This window comes from Hippocampus bargibanti, linkage group LG17 (genome assembly GCF_051943395.1).
Source record: "Hippocampus bargibanti isolate YZ-2025 linkage group LG17, ASM5194339v1, whole genome shotgun sequence".
Taxonomy (NCBI): Eukaryota; Metazoa; Chordata; class Actinopteri; order Syngnathiformes; family Syngnathidae; genus Hippocampus; species Hippocampus bargibanti.
In genome coordinates this window covers 845590-870339 of record NC_142750.1, presented here as the reverse complement: position 1 = coordinate 870339, position 24750 = coordinate 845590, and the positions used below count along the sequence as shown (strand labels likewise).

Sequence of the window (24750 nt, the reverse complement as noted above, 5' to 3'; positions counted from 1 at the left end):
CTAGCGGGTTGGCTAGCATGCCAGAGACAGGAAGCCTGGCGGGGGGGGGGGGGGGGGGGGGGTGTTGACTTACGTTATCTCCCTGCAAGATAAAGCCAGCTTTTGACACACATGGCCGTGGGCTCCCGCACCCAAACACGGAGACGCAGCAAAGCGCGTAAACGCTAGCCTGCGCTAACACTTGGACAGAGTTCGCGTGGGGACGCAGAGCAACAAATGCAGTGTGGGGGGTTGGAGGGGAGCGGGGGGGTGACTTCCAGACAGCTGGTGGGCAAAGGGTTGACATTCTATCTTTGTGACCTCTTTTTTTGGGATGCTTGTTTCCTTTGTGATTTGTAATGGCTATCTTGTTATCTAGCTGGCTATATAGCTATTTAGCTAGCTATTATCTATATACCTAGCTAGCTGGCTATTAGCTATTCGCTATGAATTAGCTATCTATTCATTCGCTATGTATTAGCTATCTATTCGCTAGCTATTAGCTATCTATTCTTGATGAGATCACCTATTTAGCATATCATATATTTTCCCCTCGAACTGAATCGCTAATTCTCCCTTTGAGATTCAGATGGTAGCCGTTCATGCCCCCCCTGCCCCCCCCTCCACCAATTCATTAGTCGAAATGAGCATTTATGCAGCGCCCACATTATTTTTACAGGCCACTTTATGCCTTTCTGCGGAGTTTTACAACCCTCGTTAAAGATGTCCTCCAAGCTCCACATCCACTTGGGAGGGGGGGGGGGTGTTTATTTGCTTAGTTCACACACCCAAAATAAATTGTTAGTGTTTTCTGCGCTGGTGGATGGTTGTGCGTCGCAGCCAATTGCGGTCATACGCATCAAGAAGGTGGAAGTTGACACAAATTCCCAGCGGACAAATCAGCCCATTTCCGCCGGAGCTTGGGCGCCATCTTGTGTATTTTCTGGGACGCTACGTTGGAGTCCAGACGGCTCCAATTGATACGGAAGGACTTCTTTCGTCGATTGCAAACATGTATGCTTTCCTCTTCAGAACTATTTGAATCATATTCATAACTGGATGAGGAACAAGAAAGGATCTGAACTCTCTGAAGCCATTGTTTTGATTCTGGAGCAAGGCAGTTTGTGAAGGAGTATCCTGGCGTGATGTCACCAACAAGGGGGCGGGACTTTCTGAATCTGCCCGGTTTTGAGCTCATTTTGTGGCAGTTTTGAGACACTTGAAGTCATTTTATTGGTGTTTTTGTATTTGACTAAAAATATCACCGTGCATGTTTTGGCTATTTTAGATGCTATCAAACGTTTTTCTGATGTCAGTCAGGACACCAAAAAAAATGGTGTCTGTTGTCCTTTAAGGTTTTTTTTACCCCCATTTTTGTCTGCAAGGATTTCGGAGAAAAAAAACCACCTTAGTTTTATCCACTGTGATTTTTCTTGGCGATCATTCCTGAAACGCTTTTGCCAACATTGGGGCCAAATTTTGTGTGGTTGTTGTTGTGGTGTGTTTTTTGTTTTTTTTGTGGCATAGTCGCGGTCCGCATTCGGCATCGACCCCCCCCCCCTCCAATGCTCTGCCAACTCGTCTCTTTCTTTCTCCTTCCTTCTTTTATCATCTCTCCTTCTCTTTTTTGCTCCTCTTGGCCGGGCAAAATGTTCCCACAGCTCTCACAATAACCCCCCCCCCATTCCCCCCTCCCCCACCAGCCTCTTTTCTTCCTGTGCCTTTCACTCTTTCCTTCTTTCTTTTTCTGTTCTCTCCTTCTCTCTACCGTCTGTCCGTCCTCCCTCTTTTTCTACCACCATCTTTTTTTTACCCTCCCCCCTTTTTTTCCCTTACCCCCCCCCCCCCGCCACCCCACATTCCCTGGCAAAGCTTGGCATCACATGATCTTTTTTTCCACTTGTGCCCAGACTGCCTCGCCTGGCGCAAACAAATGCGCTCGTAAGCGTTCAACTTGTATGCCCTTATTTGCATGCTGAACCACGAAGGTATTGTCATTTTTTTGGAACTTGTATCTATATTATTATTATTATTATTATTATTATTATATATTTTGTTTTGTTTTGTTATGTATTTATTTTATTTATTATAATTATTGGATTCGGATTGAGAAATTGATGGAGAAATTGACACTTCACAGCAGCAAAGGAAGAGGAAAGGAAAGAAAGAAGTAGAAACACTAAATACGGGAGCTGCTGGAAAGGCAGCCACTCTCGCGGCGCCATCTTGAAGTCAAGAATAAAAAGAAAAACTACAAATTACAAATACAATTATTATTATTATTATTATTATATTTTTATTATATTGGTTCCATATGAAATATGAAATAATACTGTGGCCATTTTCTATAGCAACATCCTTTTCAAACTGTGCGCAACGGTATATTGATTATTATTATTAGTAGTAGTATGCATTATTATTATTATTATGCATAATACATAATAATGAATGATAATAAGGTAATAATATAATAATACTAATACATAATAATGCATAACAATAAATAATAATAATAATAATAATATCATAATAATACAATAATAATACTTACTACTAATGATAATAATACATTTAATTTCTAAGCGCCTTAAAACTCCATAATACATAATAATAATAGTACATAATAATAATAATAATAAGATGCAATGTATAAAAATTAAAATTAACACATGGCATATTTGGCAACACGTATATTTGGTCTGGCGATAATAAAATAACCTCCCCCCCCCCCCCCCAAAAAAAAAGACAAATAGTCCCCCCTTGAAATTTGTCCCACAATTGACTCCGTCCAGGTTGATTAATTCCGCCTGCCTTTGTGTCCCGCTACTAACCGACGCCATCTGCTGGCCGTTTAGCGGAATGACACCCTCACCTCATCTTATCAAGTCGCTTTCATTCATCACCTCCAAAATCCCCGAGTGGAATTGTTCTTTTGGGGGGAAAAAAAACTACAATATTTCTATCAAACAAAATAATAATAAAGCATTGCATTGCATTGTGTGTCGTTTGAGCGCCTCAAAAGCCAAGCTTGATGTTGTCCAGGACGCCATGAGAACAAGCAGACGGTCGCCCGCCCCCCCACTTCCTCGCCTCCCCCCGTACATCACAGCTCATCAGCATAGACGTAGATAAAAGAAACAGGGTGGGGGGGGGGGGGTGTATGGGCATCCAGCCAGACACCCCCTTCACACACACACACACACACACACACTCAAGCCTCCATCTTTCCATCCTTCTCCCTTTTTTCTCTCCCATGGTTGATTCCCTTTACCCCCTGCCCCCCCCCACCCCCCACATTGGCACGGTGAGGGCGCAGGCGGCACACAGACGGCGGCGCAGATGGGCAACGGGGCAATGCAAAGGGCTGCCTCCCCACACCTGCTTCTTGCTGGCAATGCGTGCATGTGCGCATACTCATACATGTGCAAAAAGAAAAGAAAATGGCGCGCACGGGGCTAGCAAGGAGCATGCGATAGGCTAACCGCATGCTAGTGTGAAAAAAAGAGCGACCCCCTCCCACATGGTGGCTTGCTAGCAGATGTTGACGTTCTTATCTCCAACTGTGCCTCCACATGTGCTCGCCGCACATTTTTCGGTCTAAAATATGACATCTGGCGCCATATTTTTAGCCTGACGCCCCCGCGCGGTCACACTTGAGCAAAGCGCACCGGCGCCTTCAATAATTCTTATTGTCGTCGTGCGAGATGACGTAGCGACCGTTCAAAATGGCGACGACAACCACCACGTTCTCCGGGTTTTTTGCTATTTGAACTCATTGACTGGCGGACCATGTGCAAAAATGTGTCCACTCCAGTGCCAGGGTTTTTGTCATTCTCACTCGAATTGCAGCACCCACAAAATATTGACATTTAAGATCACTAGCTAGCTAGATAGCTAATATGTTTCCTGATTCAAATAGCTAGCTATAAAGCTACTAGCTAGATAGATAGATAGATATTCGCTATCTGCTAGGTATTAGCTCGCTAGTCGCTATCTATTTGCCAGCTATTAGCTATCTATTCGCTAGCTATTAGCTATCTATTCGCTAGGTATTAGCTATCTATTCTCTATCTATTCACTAGCTATCAATGAAAAGGTTTCTTCAGCCGTCATCTGTACTTCTTTGAAAGTGTCGGACGTCTCGCTTCTTATCCAAGAAGCTTCGTCAGCAAACTCAATTCTTACTGGTAGTTTCGGCCCTATATATATCCCTACTGTCCAGTAAGACTTGAGTTTGCTGACAAAGCTTCTTGAATAAGAAGCGAAACGTCCGGCACCTTCCAAGAAGTACAGATGACGGCTGAAGAAACCTTTTCATCGATGGACCACGCCTGTACGACTGAGAGCTTACACAGACGTATTCACTAGCTAGTGAGCTTGCTATCTATTTGATTTACTTCCGGGTTGAGTGAACGCTGGCGCGGGTGGCACCAGAGAGGGGAGTTTGCGAGTCATTTAGCCTCTGAGTCTCTATTCAACATTTTGAATGGATTTCGACTTACGACCATATTTCGACTTAGAACCATTGGTCGAGGCGGGGTTCGGTCGTAAGTCGGATGTTACCTGTACTTTTGGAGAACTCTGCATCTTTTCGCTTCGCCATTTGTAGCAAAACGAAGCGCAACCTGAAGAAAATTGTGAGTGATGAGGATACTCGCGAATCTCCTGGAAGGGAAGACGAGAAGGTGGTGGATGTGAAGTGGGCGAAGGAGGAGGTGGGGCGGGTGATAGATGTTGAAATGAAGTCCAATAAAAGAGCCGAGTGAACATCTGTGTGGTATAGCCGTGGGGATTAGGAGGCTTTGGAACATTTTAAGCGCATTAAAGATTGAAAAAAAAGGGTCAGAATGTTTAGCAACATCCTGATAAACCTCTTAAGCAAAACCCAATTGAGGAGGTTGCTTGGATTTCTTCATCCAGAGGCCACTAGAATATGGGGGGGGGTTAGAAAATTGAAAGTGGGGGGGGGAGGTGCTGATGGTGGTGGACCCAAAAAAAGCAGGCAGAATCGGTGCATTTGACAAATTGTATTCAATAAAGTCGGCAGGAAGTCATCAAAACAGAAAGGTCCAAAGTAGCTAACAAAACCATTGTTTGTCTGGAATTGTTTGTCGGCAAAGTCTAAAGTAGATAACAAAACCATGAAAACTACTATTGCTTGTTGGCATCGCCATAGCGAGCTGCCGCCTCAATTTTGTACGGTCTGGAATTGTTTGTCTGCAAGGTCCAAAGTAGCTAACAAAACCATGAAAACCACTATTGTTTGTCGCCATCGCCATAGCGAGCCGCGGCCTCAATTTTGTACGGTCTGGAATCGGTCTGGAATTGTTTGTCTGGGATCGTTTGTCGGCAAGGTCCAAAGTAGCTAACAAAACCATGAAACCCGACCCGAAAGAAACTCCAATCGATAGAAAGCTCACTCGCTAGCTAGCTAATAGCTAGGTAATAGATAGCTAGATAAATAGCCACATAGCAAGCCGCGACCTCCATTTTGTACGGTCTGACTGTTGCGCAACACCTTTAGCGTTTCCATATTGACGCTACGCAGCGCTATCGGCAAACCTGCTAACAATTTCAGCATAAACATTCCAATTCGATGCGACGACACGTTCAAGCGCCAAAAGCGGCCATGCAATTTTGCACATTAGTTCCCGTTTGTGTGCGTGAGTGCTTGTGAAGTGCGAGCACTCAAGAAAACCTTTATTGAGGCGGGGGGGTAAACAAATAATGAAATTAATAAAAAACCAAAAGCCATTTATGTCGTCGGTATGAATGCGAAGGCGCTAAATGCCTCCATTAGCGCTAACAATGGCCGCCGGTGAGTGATGGCTGTTTTTTGTTTGTTACAATTTCAAGTGTCTCTTAATGATTTAGCCCGGCACCTGCGCGACGCTTTTAAAGGTTTTATTTATTTTATCTCGTAAGCTAATTCTTGTCAAGCTAGCAGTAGTTAACATCATGCATCTGTCTATCTTAGTTAGCAAATGCATGTATTTCTACAAGAAAAGTTGTTTTGCTCACCAGCTAGCTAAAATGGCTATCTAATAAGCTAATTCTTGTCAACCTAAAATAAATGCATGATGTTCACTACTGCTAGCTTGACAAGAATTAGCTTAATTTTAGCCAGCTGTTGAGCAAAAGAACTTTTTTAGAAATACATGTGACCTTGAGAGTTTTCAAAGGGGCTTATAAATGAAATGTATTATTATTATTATTACTGTATCTATTATCTAGCTAGCTTTCTACCTATTTGAGTTACTTATTGCTGTTCGCCTTTTGTTTACAAGTGTGAGCGGGGGGCGGGTTTGAGTCTATCAAGCGGGAGTGCATCCAGCGTTTCCACCTTGGCGCCGTCACGTGTGTGCTCAGCGTGATAACGCCGGCGTGTATTTGTGTATTATCTTCCGAACGGGGCATTACTGGAGGGCCCCTCGGGGTGACTGTGTGCACTAGATAAGGGTGATTCATCTGTGTTTCACTCTTTGTGTTTGTGTGTAGAAGTGTGTATCATGGCGTTTAGCAAGGAAATGAATATACAGGTAACATCCAACAGACGACCGAGTTAATTTCCTATAAGAAACCATTAAAAATGAGAATAACCCGTTCCTAGGTCCCCATAAAACATATTTTTTGACTAAATAAGCCTTAAAACTACACAAAATAGACCTTATTTGATGTATAATAAACATGCTCTTGTATTGTAATGAAAGAAATAAACTGTATATAATAAAGTGGTTTTATTGACCTTTGTGATGGTCGTTGATGGAGTTGCCTTTTGATGATATAAAACGAGTGAAGTTGCCGTGCTTTCTCGGTGATAATACCCTCACTCACACTGTCCCCTGCTAGCTGCTTTTCATTCATCCAAATCAACAGATTTTTTTCAACCTCTTCTATTACCTGAGACTGTTGCTTAGACAACACAGAAACACACTGAGCCACACGTAGCAATGGTCGACATAGCATACTGCTACTGGGACGCTAAGTCACACAAACGCACACCTCGTTGGTGTTTTTTGATGATCTCCGTCTTCTGCTCGAGCGTCATTTTCTTTTGTGTCGTCTTCGGCAGAACACTAGCCTGTGGTGGGGTCTTTTTCGGTCCCATAATAGCAAAAGTACTCCACTCCATAACAAACCATGTCTGCACGCAAACAGAGGGGGTGTGGAACACTAGTCCGCCAGCCACCGTGACGCTGTTCGGCCGTGTGGTTTGGTGTTCATCCGCCGAAAACTAGTTCGTATGCCAAGATTAAATTCTCGCAAATTGATTGTTCGTAAGGTGAAAAGTTCGTAAGCTGAGGTATGACTGCAGTTTGTCCGTCTACGCCGGGGCCCCCCCAAGTTTTTGTTGCTCTCCGATTTCCTCCAAATGAGATGAATGAAAAGCATCTCGTGTTGCTGGACAGACTTGAGTTTCATTCAACTTTTGCTTTAATGGCAACCGGGGCCTCGCTTGACTTGCAGTCAAGCGTCCCGCTGCAGTCCATTAAGGAGACATGGACGCCGTGGTTTTTATCTTGAGGAGCACTGGGGTCTGTGTGAAACAAAAACAGCGTGCGCGAGGGCGGCCGTGCGTCGCTTTCGGGGGGCGTTCAGCTAGCAGGAATGCATGTTGACCGCCAAATCTAAAATGGCTGCCAAGTGCTAAAATGGCTGCCAGGATGCTGCGGAGCGACAGAGCCGACGATAAAGAAAAATGGAGGACGGCGGCGGGTGATCAGAAATGAGGGAAATGTTATTAGGGGGGGCATTGTAATAATAATAATCATCATACATTTGATTTATAAGCACTTTTCAAAACTCTCAAGGTCACTTTACAGTCACAGGATAAGTTTTTCTGTGGGTGAGCAGCAGCAGCTACATGCGCCAGCGTTCACTCAACCAGGAAGTAACTCTAATAGATAGCAAGCTCGCTAGCTAGCGAATAGATAGCGAATAGCTAGCGAATTAGCAGCTAGTTCATACCTAGCGAATAAATAAAATTCACTAGCTAATAGCTATCTATTCACTAGTTTTTAGCTATCTGTTAGCTAGCTATCTTGATGTCTATTTGAGTTACTTCCAGGTTGAGTGAACGCTGGCGCGTGTGGCTGCCGCTGCTCACCCACAGAAAAACTTATCTAATACCTAGCAAATAGGTAGCTAATAGCTAGCGAATAGATAGCTAATACCGAGCGAATAAGTAGCTAATATATAGCTAATAGATACAGTAGCTAGCTAATAATTTTCTTGACACATACACATAGTTTTCTGTGGGTGAGCAGCGGCAGCCACTCGCGCCAGCGTTCACTAAACCCGGAATAACTTAAATAGAAAACTAGCTAGCTGGCTTATTACATAACTAATAGATAGCAATCTTTGTCCTCTGCTAGTAGATGAACTTGAGGTGTCTGCTTCCATTTTAATTCATTTTTATTTTTTTCTACGATAATTTTTCATCTTGATTTTTGTTTTCGTTTCAGAACAATCGGGGCAATCGGACAACTCCAACCAGCAAGGAGAGACGGACGTGAAGCCCCCCCCAAATGGTAACGCCGCGTTTCCGCTCTACTCTCACGTTTTGCTAATAATAATAATAATCATACATTTGATTTCTAAGCGCCTTTCAAAACTCTCAAGGTCACTTTACAGTCACGGGATAAGTTTTTCTGTGGGTGAGCAGTGACGGCCACACGCGCCAATGTTCACTCAACCCGGACGTAACTCAAATAGGTAGACATTTAGCTATCTAGCTAATACATAGCTAATAGATAGCTAGCACGATAGCCAGATAGCTAATAGTATAAAAATACAGTATAAAAACATATTTGATATATGTAAATGCATTGAATTGACATAAGGTGTCTGTGCTATTTACAATGTGCTATCTAGCCATCGATCCATCTAGCTAGCCATCTATCTGATGGCTAGCTAGCTAGCTTGTTATTTATTTGAGTTATTCCGGGTTGAGTGAATGCTGGCGCATGTGGCTGCCGCTGCTCACCCACACAAAAACTGATCCAGTGACTGTAAAATGACCTTGAGAGTTTTGAATGGCGCTTAGAAATGAAAGGTGTTATTATTAATATTATTATTTGTTATTATTTATTATTATTAATCGATAGCAAATAGGTAGCTCGCTAGCATATGAGCAAAATTGATAACAACAGCAGTTTAAGAGAAGTAAAAAATGAAGAAAATGATATCATATGACAGCAAGAGTGTCTCAAATAATGTATAATATATAAATATATATCCATTTTCCAAATGTAAGGCGCTATAGTAGAGTCTGGGGGTACGCACGACTACTTCTACTGGAGGAAATGGAGGTACATGCTAGCGCAAATGGGAAGGGGGGGGGGAGGCTTATTGCGGCGGGCCCACCCATAAATCACGCTAACGTTGGTCCAAGATGGGAACCACATGGCCGCCGCCGAGCTTAGCGCTGACCTCATACGGCATCGCCGCCGGGGTTTACCGCGGCGGCGAGGGATGGGAAGGGGGCCGGGGGGGGGGGGGGTGAAATGGGAAACGAGGGCCGGGGGGCCTCATCGCCGGGAGATAAAAGCAAAGCGCTTGGAATCGGACGCCTTTTCGGATTGACCGTATTTTTCCATGTATAAGGCGCACCCGAAACTCGTTTCAACTTTATTGATAGTTCAAAGGCAGAGTGTAGACTGCAAGGTTAAAATATCCCATCAATCAGGCTCCACAAATAACCCGCACAAGCCATCTGTACACTTGATGCAAAAAAAGCTATCAACCCAGCTAAACAGAACACAATTGATGAGGAACTAGGTAAAATTATGGCAGAGAAAGAATGGCAACTACACTCGGATATCGTCAAGAGGCAACCTGTAAGTTCGTTATCCATTGATGATTTCAAAGCTAGCCACGGATGGTTCGAGAACTTTAAGCGTCGTACAGGGATTCATAGTGTCATTCGTCATGGCAACCGGTTCTGACGATAAAGCTGCCAAAGCTTCCAAGGAATCATTCCTCAAGATGGCCACTCCATTCCATCAAGCCATCAATGAGCATCACAAAGGTAAATAAAACGACTTTATTACATAGTACTGTTTATTTCTTTAATTACAATACATAGCACATTTATTATACATAAAATGTGGTATATTTTGTGTAGTTTTAAGGCTTATTTAGTAGAAAATTTAATGTTTTATGGGTACCTGGAAACGGATTATTCTCATTTTAATGGTTTCTTATGGGAAATAAATGTTTGGCAGAGTAACTTTTCGCCTTACACACACTTTCTGGGAACCAATTAAGTTTGTAAGCCAAGGTATCAGTGTAATTCCTAAGTGATATGTCTCCGGCATCCCACAGGGCTCAATCCCTTTGCCACTCTGCTTTCTCCGCAGGCCACTTGAGTTTCCAGGACTGTTTTGTGACTTCGGGCGTGTGGAACGTCGCCGAGCTGGTCCGTGTGTCCCAGAGTGAGTCACGACTATAATTCATCTCCGGGAAGACGCGAAGTTCTTGTGGTTGTTAGCACGCCGCGCTAAATTCAGCGAACGAAAACCCCCCCTTACTCGCCACCGCCGCCCCCCTTGCAGCTGAGCTAACAAAAGCGGCGGCTCTCTTTGCAACAACTGGTGAAAATTTGGAGGCGGCGAGTCATGCGCATTTATGACATAAATTACAATTTTTGGTTGGTGCTCGCTAACTGCTTACAGATGTTCATCCAAAACCTGATCTAACTTGTTCCATTCCTTTCGTTGGCTAGCCGTTGGACTGGCGCTACGCCGAAAAGCTGTCATAATCATACATTTCATTTACAAGAGCCTTTCAAAACTCTCAAGGTCACTTTACAGTCACAGGATCGGTTTTTCTGCGGGTGAGCAGCGGCAGCCACATGTTCACTCAACCGGGAATTACTCAAATAGATCAAGTTAGCTAGTTAGCTAATAGATAACCAATAGATAGCTAGCCAGATAGACAGCTAATCGATAGCAAAGAAGTAGCTAGCTAGGTAGCCAGCAACCGTGACCCCGTTCAACCGGGACTAACTCAAATAAAGTTAGCTACCTAGCTAATGGAAAACTAATAGCTAGCTAGCTAGCTAGCTACTATACAATCATAACACTGGCCGATCTTAACTCATTCACTGCCATTTACGAATGTTTTGGGGACTTGGAAACATGACGTAGAGCGCCATTCCTGAATGCTTCCATCTCGAGAGTTGGCCTTTGACTCTGAGCCTCCGCCTCCTTTCGTCATTGTCACCAATGCATCGGGTCATTTTTCCGCAGCCCCGGTGGCGACGGCGACCGGTCCCAGCTTCTCTCTGGCCGACTTGGACAGTCCCGGCTACTACAACATCAACCAGGTCACATTGGGACGGCGCTCCATCACCTCCACTCCTTCCACCAGGTAAACAACCCGCAACTCCATTTTTTCCGACATTGCCTCGTCGTTTCCTATTACCGGATTTTTCGGTGTATAAGGCGAACCGAACCCCTTATGAATGGCATATTTTCAACTTTTCCAACTTCAGCTGTTGTTTGCGTTTTTGTCATTGTCAAAATGGAGTTTTAGGACGACATAAACATTCAATACAGCGATAGAAACCGTACACTGTCTTCTTTCATTGGAAAAAAAGTTAATTCCTAAGTTATATGGGTCTGGAGTTATATGAGCTTGAAATGAGGGCGGATGTACAAAAGACAAGACATACATATTGATTTCTACAGCGCTTTAATTACAGCTCAAAACAAAAGGCAAATGCTGCCCCCTGGTGGAAAGGAAAAACATTGCCAGAGGCCACGGCCAGCACTTTATCTGCACCCAAGCATGTAAACCAAACCCCGGAATTCCTCAAATTGGGGAATGGCGCTCTACGTCACACTTTTCAATTCCCGAATACAATTTGTGAATGTCAGCGAATGAGTGAATCCGCGTCATTTCCTGTTTCTCTGAATTGTCCTGTCCTCTTTTTAGCGCTTGTTTCTGCTTTTTCAACTTTTCTTTCTCTTCCTCGCTTTTCCTTCTGCTTTTTTTTCCTCTTCTTTTTCCTCTCCTCGTCCTTTTCCGTGCGCTCTCATCTTCTTCCGCCGCAGGACCGAAATGGAGCTTTATGCAAGTCTCCCACGGAGGTACACTCACCACCATTGCATCATACCAATGGAACGCCCTTCTTCACACTCGCGCAAAAGCCACACACACACAATTTTATCATCATAATAATAATAATAATAAGACATTTGATTGATAAGCGCCTTTGAAAACTCCCATGGTCACTTTACAGTCACGGGATGAGTTTTTCTCTGGGTGAGCAGCGGCAGCCACACGCGCCAGCGTTCACTCAACCCGGAAGTAACTCAAATAGATAGCAAGGTAGCTAACTAATAATAAGAATAATACATTTCATTTCTAAGCGCCTTTCAAAACTCTCAAGGACACTTTACAGTCACAGGACACATACATAAATACATACATAAATACATACATAAATAAACAAATAAATGCATAAATAAATGAATAAATAAATGAATCAATAAATCAATACATAAACCGATCAAAAAAAATCCAAAAAAATCAACAAATCAATTAATCAATAAATAAACGGCAGTGATGATTGGTTAACGACGTGAGCTAGCTAGCGATTAGATAGCTAATATCTAGTGAATATATAGCTAATACGTAGCGAATAGATTAGCTAGCTAGCTGGCTATTTCAGTCAGGAAAGATATTAGCTATCTAGCTAGCTAGCTATCTATTAGCTGTCTAGCTAACGATTAGCTAGCTAGCTTTCTATCTATTAGCTATATAGCTAGCTAGCTATTTGAGTCAGGAAACATTAGCTATCTAGCTAGCTTGCTATCTATTAGCTGTCTAGCTATCTATTAGCTCGCTTTCTATCTTGTGAGAATGTGCGGTGGCATGCCGAACGCATCATCGGCGCGTGTTTGGTTTCTCGCGGTCGGGGATCGAGTTGAACGCTAGCGTCGGTAATCAATACTTGAACGCCACTTGACAAGTTGCGCCTTTTTAGCCCGAAGCAACCCGCTGCGTTTTCCGTTCCTCAGCTCCAACAAGCGCAAGTCGATCGACGACAGCGAGATGGAGAGCCCGGTGGACGACGTCTTCTACTCGGGACGTTCGCCGGCGGCTGGCAGCAGCTCGCAGTCCAGCGGTTGGCCCAACGATGTCGACGCAGGTAAGACGTCCTTCCACCCGTCCAACGTCCCCCCCAACGCTGTCCCTGCACCTCGCTTTGTGGCACTTTTCGGCCTTACTCCTAGTCACATGATTTTATGGTCACATGACGAGATTATCCATCTTTGGGTTGAGACCCAGAAAAAAACAAAAAATATATATACAGGTAACATCCGACTTACGACCGAGTTCCATTCCGACCAAACGGTCGTAAGTCGAAACACATTCAAAATGTTGAATAGAGACTCAGCGCCTAAATGACTCGCAAACTCCCCCTCTTAAAATGTTAAAAATAGGGTCTCGTGGTCGTAAGTCGAGCCGGTCGTAAGTCGGATGTTACCTGTACTAAAATAATTGACTTGTTGTGGACTGAAAAACTGTGGATGGCTTTCCGCATCCAACCCTTGGGGGCGCTGTTTACACTCAAATTTATTTAATGACTCCTGCCTAATTGCAATACAATACAATACATATTGATTTTTCTAATAATAATAATAATACATTAAATTTCTAAGCGCCTTTCAAAACTCGGAAGGACACTTTACAGTCACTGATTATTTTTTTTTTGTGCGGGTGAGCAGCGGCAGCCATTCGCGCCAGCGTTCACTCTACCCGGAAGAAACACAGCAGCAAAGTTATGAAAGGGAGAGGAAAGGAAAGAAAGAAGTAGAAAAACAAAATACAGGAGCCGCTGGAAAGGCATATAGCGCTTTAACAACAGCTGAAGCTGGAACAAACAGCTAATGTGGACAAACGACAAATGCTGTTGAAGGGAAAAACTTTGCCAGAGGTCTGACCAGCGCTTTATCTGCACCCTCGCAAAAAAAAAAAACCTGAACAAATTCGGGAATGGCGCTCTCCGTCATATTTGCCCACAAGGGGGCATCATTTGCCTTTTGTCCATGTTAGTGCTTTGTTCCATCTTCAACTGTTGTTAAAGCACTATAGCAATCTTTGTATGTATTGCATTTTGTACATCTGCCCCCATCTCAAGCTCCGATCACTCCAGACCCATATCATTTAGGAATTAACTCTTTCTTTCTAATGAAAGAAGATGATCTAAGGTTTCAAACGCTACATAGAATATTGATGTAGTCCTAAAACTCAATATTGTGTGAGTCCTGCAATTTGAGTGACAATGTCAAAAACCTTGGCGCTGAAGCAGCCTTTTTTTTACACGCACCCTCATTTCAAGCTCAGATAACTCCAGGCCCATATAACTTAGGAATTAACTGGGTTTTTTTTCTGATGAAAGAAGAAAGTCTAAGGTTTCTAATGCTTCGTTGAATGTTGATGTAGTGCTAAAAGTCAATATTCTGTAGGTCCCTGAATTGGAGTGACAATGACAATAACCCTGGCACTGGAGTGGACACATTTTTCGCACATCATCTGCCAGTGAAGGAGTTACTTTTATTTCTTCATTTTTGTCACTTCCGCTCACACGCTAGCCATGCGATAGTCCAGCTGTATCGAAGCGTTATCCCCCCAATGTCCACGATTTATAATAATAATACCAATAATCCATTTCATTTCTAAGCGCCTTCCTTTCAAGGTGACTTTAACCAAACACCTTGTCTTTTTCTGCCCCTCTTTCCACGTGTTTCCTTCCTTTCCTGTCCGTCCACGTGTTAAACTGTTCCCTTTGTCCCTCCCCCCGTTTTTTGGCCTTTCAGTGCAGCACCATTTGGCCAGTGTGCAGGAGAGGAAGATTAAGCATGAGAGCGATGGAGTGCAGTTTCCGTACCATGGTTAGAGTCACTTTCCACATTCTCTGTGTGTCTCTTTGTTATGTGCTCTCCCACTTTGCATCCTTTTCTCTTTTCTTTCATCAAAGTGTGTCTTTTGTCCATTTTTTGGTCAAGCGGGCGTCTTGTTTCCTGGCTCCGCTGTCGCCGGGTGGGGGGGGTCACCTTTCTCGCCGGATGTCTGATGTTGTCCTGCGTGGAATTGGGCAAAGCCTTTTGGTTGCCCGCTAGCTTAGCGGGTGCCGTCTGTCCGTCTGTCTGTCTGAGTGGGTGACATCCAGGTGATGGGGGAAAAAAAACAAAGAAAACGGACGTTCTTGACGTATAACAGTAATTAATTGAAATATATTTCACACAGTTATTCTGTTTCACATTTCACAAATCGCCATTTTAGAAAATTTAAAAATATCACCATTTTAGAATGTTTTTAAAAATTGTAATTTGCCATTTTTTTGAAAATTCAAAAAAAATGAAAATTTCCATTTTAGAAAATAAAAAAAAGAAAATTCCCATTTTAGAAAATGAAAAAAAAATTGAAAATTTCCATTTTAGTAAATAAAAAAAAAATTAAAATTGCATTTTTAGAAAATGTATAATAATTTAAATCGCCATTTTAGAATATTAAAAAAAAATTATCATTCGCCATAAAAATTTCCCAAAATTGAACATTTCCATTTTAGAAAATTGTACAAAATTTGAAAATATCCATTTTAGAAAAAAAAACTAATTGTAGATCCACATTTTAGAAAAAAAAAATGTAACTTGCCGTTTTCGACAATTGTGGGGCGAAATTTGGCTATCGTGTGTGAAAACAAACATTTGTGGTCAAAGATTGAAGCACGCCGCCATTTCTGTTGTGTCATGTGATTAAAAAAAATGTCGCTTCGAAGTTAGCAACGACGTGACGTTCAACGCTTTGGGCCATTGTGTAAAGTTGTCCCGTCCCACCTGCCACCTCAGAGCCATGGCGAATTTGAGTAAAGCCCCCCTTTGCTCCCCCCAGATGTATCATCAATGGGCAGGATGCCTTCTGTCGTGCGCCGTTGTGCGCCTTCACAAAAGACGCACAACGGCGCACGTGCAAAAGGCGTGATTCTTATCACAGTGTTCTTCCTGTGACGCACACACGCTGGCCAATCTGGAGGGGGGTGGGGGGGGGGGGCTGCCTTCCAGTCCAGATGGTGGCTCCATGTGTCTGCGGCGATGGGAGCTACCGGGTTACGGCAGACATCTGCTCCGGTGGTGGCGGTGACGGTGTTGCGAGTGACGGGAAGGGAGGGTCGGGGGGGCTGGATGGTGCCTATCAAAGCTTAGCAGGTGATCATGTGACTTTTGCAGTGTGACGGCCTTCCCTCTATGTCTCTCTTTTTCGCTTTCTCCGCCTGCTTTGCCTTGGCAATGGTGGGAAAGTCCTTCAATGGGATATGGGGGGCACATGGGGGCATCGATGCGTCCATCTTGAGGAATGATGACTGTGTAAGCTTTGGCAGCTTTATCATAATAACTGGCTTTCTCACCAACCATCACGAATGACACTATGAATCCCTGTACGACACGTCAAGTTCTCAGACCATCCGTGGTTATTTTTTTTAATTTATGTTACTTCTAGATTGAAAATTGTAAATCACAATTTTAGACAATTTAAAAAAAAAATTGTAATTCGCCATTTTAGAAAATTCCAAAAATTGAAAATAGCCATTTTAGAAAATTCAAAAAAAATTGAAAATAGCCATTTTTAGAAAATCAACAAAAAATCATCAGAACTGGCTTCCTCACCATGACGAATGACACTATGAATCCCTGTACGACGCTTAAAGATCTCGAACCATCCGTGGTTATTTTATTTTTTTGTTTTTCTTTATGTTACTTCCGGGTTGAGTGAATGCTGGCGCGTGTAGCTGCCGCTGCTCACCCACAGAAAAAATATCCTGTGACTGTAAAGTGTCCTTGAGAGTTTTGAAAGGTGCTTAGAAATGTATTATTATTATTATTATTATTTGTGGACTTTTGACAATTGTGTTGGGATGTGTGCATGTGGTCCTTACGTTGCCTCAAGTGGAGTCCCGTGTTTGCCATTCAAGTGTGTCGATGACGTGAAAGTGTTTTTTTTTTTTTTTTTTTTTGGGGGGGGAGGGGCTTCTGATTTGTGGCACTTTTTTTTTTCTTGCAAATCAGAATTAGGGTTCATGTGGTTGCCAAGACGGGATGGGGGGGGGGGGGGGTGAGACCCTCGCTAAACCCCACGGAAATGTGTCAAATCCCACCATGTGACTCCGAGAATGCCCCTTTTTCTGTGGTTGTGCGTGGGGGGGGCGGGGGGGGGAATAGCCTTTGCTCTATGGGGTCGTCAAGGTCCTGGATGGATCATCGGCTGCCACCACGACAATTCCCAGCTCTGCCGTCTCCTGATACTCTGCCCCGCCCCCCTGTCACTTCACTTTTTTTTTCTTTAAATATGGCCTCTTACCAAGCCCCGCCCCCTTGGAATAGCCCCACCCCCACAAATAGCCCCATCCCCTCATATCCCAGGCCCAAATTTGACAATTAGCTCACAATCAATCGTAATGTCACAAACGGCATTTTTTAAAATGTATTATGATTTATTTTCAATCGAGTCAAAGTCATCGGCGCCGCCATGTTTGATTAAAACCTCGTCTCTGTTCTGCCATTTTGTTGCTCCCCCCTTTTTTTGATGTTATTTTTTTACCAGGACTGCCATCGCCTGGCTCTCTTAAGAAGTCTGCGAAATTCGATTTCAGCGCCCTGTCCTCCCAGACGAGGCCCTCCCGCATGGCCTTCAGCCACCACCCGCTGCCAATGCTGGCGGGCGTGCGACCAGGTGAGACCATTCCAGCTCCAGAACCTTAAATGGCTCCCTCCCCCTCCTCACCCTTATCAATACCCTACACCCCCTTGATCATTCACTTGACCCCCCCACCCCAAAAAAAAAAAAAAACCAAAAGCCGGAGCATTGGATCATGGGAAACGAGAGCAGCTGGGAATTTCCGATCTTGCAGGTCGCTCTGGTGCGCTTTGCTCTGCTTTTTCATTTTATTTTGGCGGGGGGCCTTCCTGTGCTTCTCTAATGGGGGGGGTGGGCTAGTGGAGTGCTTTAGTGGATTGCATTGGAGTCAATGTAAAAATCACATGGGCCAACGTACGGCTGGCTTCCGGTCGCGGAATCGAACAACGCGCCTGATGTTTGAATTGTTTTCAGCCCCAAAAAAAGCCATTTTGGGGCAAATTCTGAGTTTTTGGGGCTGCTGTTTGATTTTACTGTGAACTGCGGTTGCCAGGGTTGTCGTGTCATTTCTTTCTTTGGCCGGTTGTCTCTTTTCTTTCTTTTCACCGATTATCGCTGACTATAATGATAGAAATGCCTTTTTTTGTCTCTTTTTTCTTGTGTCCAACTTTTGCTACCATCTGCATCAAGTGTGTGTGTGCGTGCGTGCGTGCTTGTCTATTGATGAATGCGCCTTTGTTGTTTGCGAAACGCTGATTGATCAAGTGATCACATCTGTTTCCATTAGGATGGGCCCAAAAAAGTGAAAGCACGAAGATCTCATCTCAAAACAAAGCCAAGAAATTGCGGCTCTCGCTTTTAGCGGGCCCGCCACAGATAAAGCGCTGGGGGGGGGGCGGGGGGGGGCTTCTAGAGCCCTCCATCCAATTTGAGGCGATGAAGTCCTTCATTAACTGCCGATGGGTAGCAAATGCGCACGATCGCATACAATAGGGGGTGTCCAAATGGCGGGCTGAGGGGGCTTTTGCCCCCCCTGCCGTCCATTTTTTTTAGCGCCGTCTTCAAATTTGCTTTGTTTGCTGTGTTTGGTTGAGGTTTATTTTGGGGGGCTTTTTTTTGTCTTTTTTTGGTGGCTTTTTTTTCCTTACGGTCTGTTTATTTTTTGTTCTTTATTTGGTCTTTTTTGGTCTGTTTTTTGTTTTATTTTTATTTTGGTCTGTTTTTTTGTTTTTTTTCCTTATGGTCTTTTTTTTTGGTCTGTTTATTTGTTGGTCTTTTTTTCTGTTAGTGTTTTTTTGGTCTGTTTTTTGTTTTATTTTTCTTTTGTTTCTTTCTTATGGTCTATTGTTTGGGTCAGTTTATTTTTTTTTTTTGTCTTTTGGTGTTTTTTTCTTCTTTGGTTTTTTTTGTGCTTTTGTGTGTTTTGTTTTCTTATGGTCTTTTTTTGGTCTGTTTTTATTTTTTGGGTCTTTTTTTTCTTTCTGTCTGTTCTTTGTTTTATTTTTCCTTCGTCTGTTTTTTTCTGTTTTATTTTTTCCATTGGTCTGTTTGTGTTTTTTCTGTCCCACGTAAATCCGCTTCAGTTCCAGGCCGCGACAGTTGCGCATCGGCTGTTTTTCCGCCGTTGTCGGTTTCGTGACGCCAAGTTGTCTGCGTCTCGTCCCGCAGGAAGTCCTCGCGCTTCGGCCTCGGCCCTGCACTTCCCGTCTCCTTCCATCATCCAGCAGTCCAGCCCTTACTTCACCCACCCGACCATCCGCTACCACCACCACCCCGGCCAGGATCCCTTGAAGGAGTTTGTGCAGTTCGTCTGCGCCGACGGCCCCGGCCAGGCCGGCGGACAGGTAAGCCCCGCCCACCCGAAAAAATCAATGGCCAAAAAGTTGCCCGCCGAGTCATCGTGATGGCTTGAAGACTTTTTGCTTGAAAATGTTGCTCATGTCAATGGTCTGGAATGTTTCCGTTTGAGCCTCCTCCCCCACTCTGCTCCGGCGTTTTCTCTTTTGGTTTGCATCTGCTCTCGTTTGGTTCTCGTTGGTTCTTTTGGGCCTGCTGCTTTGTTGCTCTCTCATGCTTTTGATTTCTTGCCATCTATCTTCTGGATGAACCAATGGCGATTCCACGCCTTCTCCACCTACCATGGACCCACCCCGCCCCCCCGCTCCTCCTCCACGGCGGAACCTTCCAGAACACACCTCCGCCCCGACTATGATTTGTCACCCCTCCATCAACTCATTCACTGCCATTCCCAAATTGATTTCCAGCTATCTATTAGCTGTCTAGCTATCTATTAGCTAGCTAGCTAGTTTTCTATCTTTTTGAGTTATCTAGCTATCTATTAGCTACATAGCTAGCTATTTGAGTCAGGAAATATATTAGCTAGCTGGCCCTCTATTAGCTGTCTAGCTATCTATTAGCTAGCTAGCTTTCTATCTTTTTGAGCTGTCTAGTAGCTACATAGCTAGCTAGCTAGCTAGATAGCTACTTGAGTCAGGAAACATATTAGCTGTCTAGCTATCTTTTTGGCTATTATTATTGTTAATGACAAAAACCCTTGCGCTGGAGTGGACACATTTTCATCCATCATCCGGCAGTGAATGAATTTACAGACGCCGTCCACGTCCGTCAGTCGTCCCTTTGGTTGTTATCTCCACCGCCCTCCTTCCACCTCCATCATGGATTTTTTTTTTTTTTGGGGGGGGGGAGGGGCCTTCTGGCATCCCGAGCTGCGTCCATTCATTTTTGTTTACTTTTTTACTTTTGACTTTTCCCCATCCCGTGTTTGCGGATCGTGGCATGTGGCCCTCGTTGACCCTATTTGTGTTTTGTGCAGCCGAACGGGAGCGTCCAGAGCAAAATGCCGGGCTCCTTCTTGCTGCCTCCACCTCCCCCAGTGGCCCGCCCAGTGCCCCTCCCTATGCCCGACTCTAAACCCAACAGCACGCCCCCTGACGGCGGCGGACTCTCATCGCCCGCATCTCCGTGTAAGTGACCCCATTTCCAAGTCGACCCCCCCCCCCCCCCCCCCAAAAAAAAAAAAAAACAACAACAATGGGAATTTGATTGACACAAATAGCCCGCCCCCCTATTAGGGAACTGACCCCCTCCGTCCAACTCGGCGTGGAACCAACAACTCGCATCCCTCCACTTTCGGAAGCTACGACAAAATAACTTTGGTGAGCCGAAATGGAGAGCAAAAGTTGACGAGAAAGCAAGCAAAAAGGCCAGCGTGACCTTTGTGGTGTACCTCAGAGTTCTTTCCTCAGTCCCGTCAAGTTTGAATGGAAACCCTCCCCTGGACCCTTCGCCGTTTGCGGAAAAAACCCCAAATCAAAAATCTCACTTTTCTTACAAACAAGGCGCCGATTTGAAAAGAATTGCTGTCGTATTTCTTTGGAATTGTCGGAGGCTCGACCCGAACGGAAGATTTTGTCAAGCTGGAATTTCGTCCTCGCCCGCGATTGGAGGAAGGGGGGCACTGGATGGAGCCCTTTTTGATTGCACACATTTTCAGCGTCTGAGAGTCCTTTTTATGGAGCCTTTTTTGTTCACCCTGGTCACAGTCCCTCTTTTTTGTCGTTTGTATGCTACCCCTTCCGTTATGCGGTAATCGGACGCATACCGTCCGTGTCCATGCCATTCAACTATTCTTAACCTGAGCCTTCTGTCCCTCTCTCCTTCTGTCTGTCTCTGTCTTATTCTTGTGCGTCTTCACTTTTCAGTCTTTTAGTCTCCGCACCGACCTGCGAATTCTCCGAAATCGGAATTGCCGAATTTTCCCTTGAATGGGCCGCGATATATCACACTCGGACTCCGGTGGTCTATAAATGTCCCTGAATGGTCGGTCCTCAGTGTTTGGAGTGCCTGAAGTACCAACGGGAGTTAAATAGGGGGGGGGGGGTCTGGGGCTACGCTACGCTATTAGCATCCGATGCTAGACTGAAAACGTCCCCGGTGCGCACTGACGTCTCTCTGTCCCCCCTTTTGTGTTTGGCTAGCATACTCCGCGCCAGGCGCCGCAGCTGCCAACAGGTTTGTCGGCATCGGATCACGGGACAACAACTTTCTGAACATCCCGCAGCAGACACAGGTGAGCCTTCCACTTCACGTTTTGAGGAGATGACCAGGGTGGGAAGGGTCTCCTTGCTCAAATTCTGCCGCATGGTCGTTTTTTTCGGCTAAAAACGCCTTATTATACATAGTCGTTTTTTGAGCTAAAAACGCCTTACTATACATGGTAGTTTTTTTCGACCAAAGACGCCTTACTATACATGGTCGTTTTTTTTCCGCCAAAAATGCCTTACTATACATGGTAATTTTTTTCTGCCAAAAACGCCTTACTATACATGGTCATTTTTTTCGACCAAAAACGCCTTACTATACATGGTCGTTTTTTTCCGCCAAAAACGCCTTACTATACATGGTCGTTTTTTTTCCGCCAAAAATGCCTTACTATACATGGTCATTTTTTTCGACCAAAAACGCCTTACTATACATGGTCGTTTTTTTTTCGCCAAAAACGCCTTACTATACATGGTCGTTTTTTTCCGCCAAAAACGCCTTACTATACATGGTCATTTTTTTCGACCAAAAACGCCTTACTATACATGGTCGTTTTTTTCCGCCAAAAACGCCTTACTATACATGGTCGTTTTTTTTCCGCCAAAAATGCCTTACTATACATGGTAATTTTTTTCTGCCAAAAATGCCTTACTATACATGGTCATTTTTTTCGACCAAAAACGCCTTACTATACATGGTCGTTTTTTTTTCGCCAAAAACGCCTTACTATACATGGTCGTTTTTTTCCGCCAAAAACGCCTTACTATACATGGTCATTTTTTTCGACCAAAAACGCCTTACTATACATGGTCGTTTTTTTGGGCCAAAAATGCCTTACTATACATGGTCGTTTTTTTCCGCCAAAAATGCCTTACTATACATGGTTTTTCCGCCAAAAACGCCTTACTATACATGGTCGTTTTTTTCTATACATGGTTGCCAAAAATGCCTTACTATACATGGTCGTTTTTTTCCGCCAAAAATGCCTTACTATACATGGTCGTTTTTTTTGGCCAAAAATGCCTTACTATACATGGTTGCCTTACAATATATTTTTTTTTTGGGCCAAAATGCCTTACTATACATGGTCGTTTTTTTCCGCCAAAAACGCCTTACTATACATGGTCATTTTTTTCGACCAAAAACGCCTTACTATACATGGTAGTTTTTTTTCGACCAAAAACGCCTTACTATACATGGTCATTTTTTTCGACCAAAAACGCCTTACTATACATGGTCGTTTTTTTCAGCTAAAAACGCCTTACTATACATGGTCGTTTTTTTCGTCCAAAAACGGCTTACTATACATGGTCGTTTTTTTCCGCCAAAAACGCCTTACTATACATGGTCATTTTTTTCGACCAAAAACGCCTTACTATACATGGTCGTTTTTTTCCGCCAAAAACGCCTTACTATACATGGTCATTTTTTTCGACCAAAAACGCCTTACTATACAAGGTCATTTTTTTCGACCAAAAACGCCTTACTATACATGGTCGTTTTTTTCGTCCAAAAACGCCTTACTATACATGGTCGTTTTTTTCCGCCAAAAATGCCCTACTATACATGGTCATTTTTTTCGACCAAAAACGCCTTACTATACATGGTCGTTTTTTTCAGCTAAAAATGCCTTACTATACATGGTTTTTTTCGTCCAAAAACGCCTTACTATACATGGTCGTTTTTTTCATTTTTTTCGCCAAAAACGCCTTACTATACATGGTCATTTTTTTCGCCTTACTATACATGGTCGTTTTTTTCCGCCAAAAACGCCTTACTATACATGGTCGTTTTTTTTGGGCCAAAATGCCTTACTATACATGGTCATTTTTTTCGACCAAAAACGCCTTACTATACATGGTCGTTTTTTTTTCGCCAAAAACGCCTTACTATACATGGTCGTTTTTTTCCGCCAAAAATGCCTTACTATACATGGTCATTTTTTTCGACCAAAAACGCCTTACTATACGTGATCGTTTTTTTCGGCGAAAAACGCCTTACTATACATGGTCGTTTTTTTGGGCCAAAATGCCTTACTATACATGGTTGTTTTTTTCCACCAAAAATGCCTTACTATACATGGTCATTTTTTCCGCCAAAAACGCCTTACTATACATGGTCGTTTTTTTCAGCTAAAAATGCCTTACTATACATGGTCGTTTTTTTCCGCCAAAAATGCCTTACTATACATGGTCGTTTTTTTCGGCCAAAAACGCCTTACAATATATGGTTGTTTTTTTTTGGGCCAAAATGCCTTACTATACATGGTCGTTTTTTTCCGCCAAAAACGCCTTACTATACATGGTCGTTTTTTTCCGCCAAAAACGCCTTACTATACATGGTCATTTTTTTCGACCAAAAACGCCTTACTATACATGGTAGTTTTTTTTCGACCAAAAACGCCTTACTATACAAGGTCATTTTTTTCCGCCAAAAATGCCCTACTATACATGGTCATTTTTTTCGACCAAAAACGCCTTACTATACATGGTCGTTTTTTTCAGCTAAAATGCCTTACTATACATGGTCGTTTTTTTCGTCCAAAAACGGCTTACTATACATGGTCGTTTTTTTCCGCCAAAAACGCCTTACTATACATGGTCATTTTTTTCGACCAAAAACGCCTTACTATACATGGTCGTTTTTTTCCGCCAAAAACGCCTTACTATACATGGTCGTTTTTTTTGGGCCAAAATGCCTTACTATACATGGTCATTTTTTTCGACCAAAAACGCCTTACTATACATGGTCATTTTTTTCGACCAAAAACGCCTTACTATACATGGTCGTTTTTTTTCCGCCAAAAACGCCTTACTATACATGGTCATTTTTTTCGACCAAAAACGCCTTACTATACATGGTCGTTTTTTTCAGCTAAAAATGCCTTACTATACATGGTCGTTTTTTTCGTCCAAAAACGCCTTACTATACATGGTCGTTTTTTTCCGCCAAAAACGCCTTACTATACATGGTCATTTTTTTCGACCAAAAACGCCTTACTATACATGGTCGTTTTTTTTCGCCTAAAAACGCCTTACTATACATGATCTTTTTTTTCGACCA

General features: G+C 43.5%; 1 protein-coding gene across 13 annotated transcripts in view; it reads left to right on the top strand.

Moving 5' to 3' along the window:
* The window catches only part of nfixb (nuclear factor I/Xb), a 99808-nt gene that overhangs the window by 62247 nt on the left and 12811 nt on the right, over nucleotides 1-24750 (top strand). For 5 of the 13 annotated variants that reach the window (XM_089018297.1, XM_089018298.1, XM_089018299.1 and 2 more), the window contains 10 exons: nucleotides 8445-8510; nucleotides 10341-10415; nucleotides 11232-11352; nucleotides 12039-12074; nucleotides 13008-13138; nucleotides 14811-14885; nucleotides 17593-17721; nucleotides 19294-19469; nucleotides 20459-20609; nucleotides 21624-21715. In XM_089018297.1, coding sequence (XP_088874423.1) covers nucleotides 8445-8510; nucleotides 10341-10415; nucleotides 11232-11352; nucleotides 12039-12074; nucleotides 13008-13138; nucleotides 14811-14885; nucleotides 17593-17721; nucleotides 19294-19469; nucleotides 20459-20609; nucleotides 21624-21715 — 1052 coding nt within the window. The remainder of the gene's footprint in view (nucleotides 1-8444; nucleotides 8511-10340; nucleotides 10416-11231; nucleotides 11353-12038; nucleotides 12075-13007; nucleotides 13139-14810; nucleotides 14886-17592; nucleotides 17722-19293; nucleotides 19470-20458; nucleotides 20610-21623; nucleotides 21716-24750) is intronic. The other 8 variants (XM_089018305.1, XM_089018302.1, XM_089018300.1 and 5 more) reach the window with 8 other exon arrangements.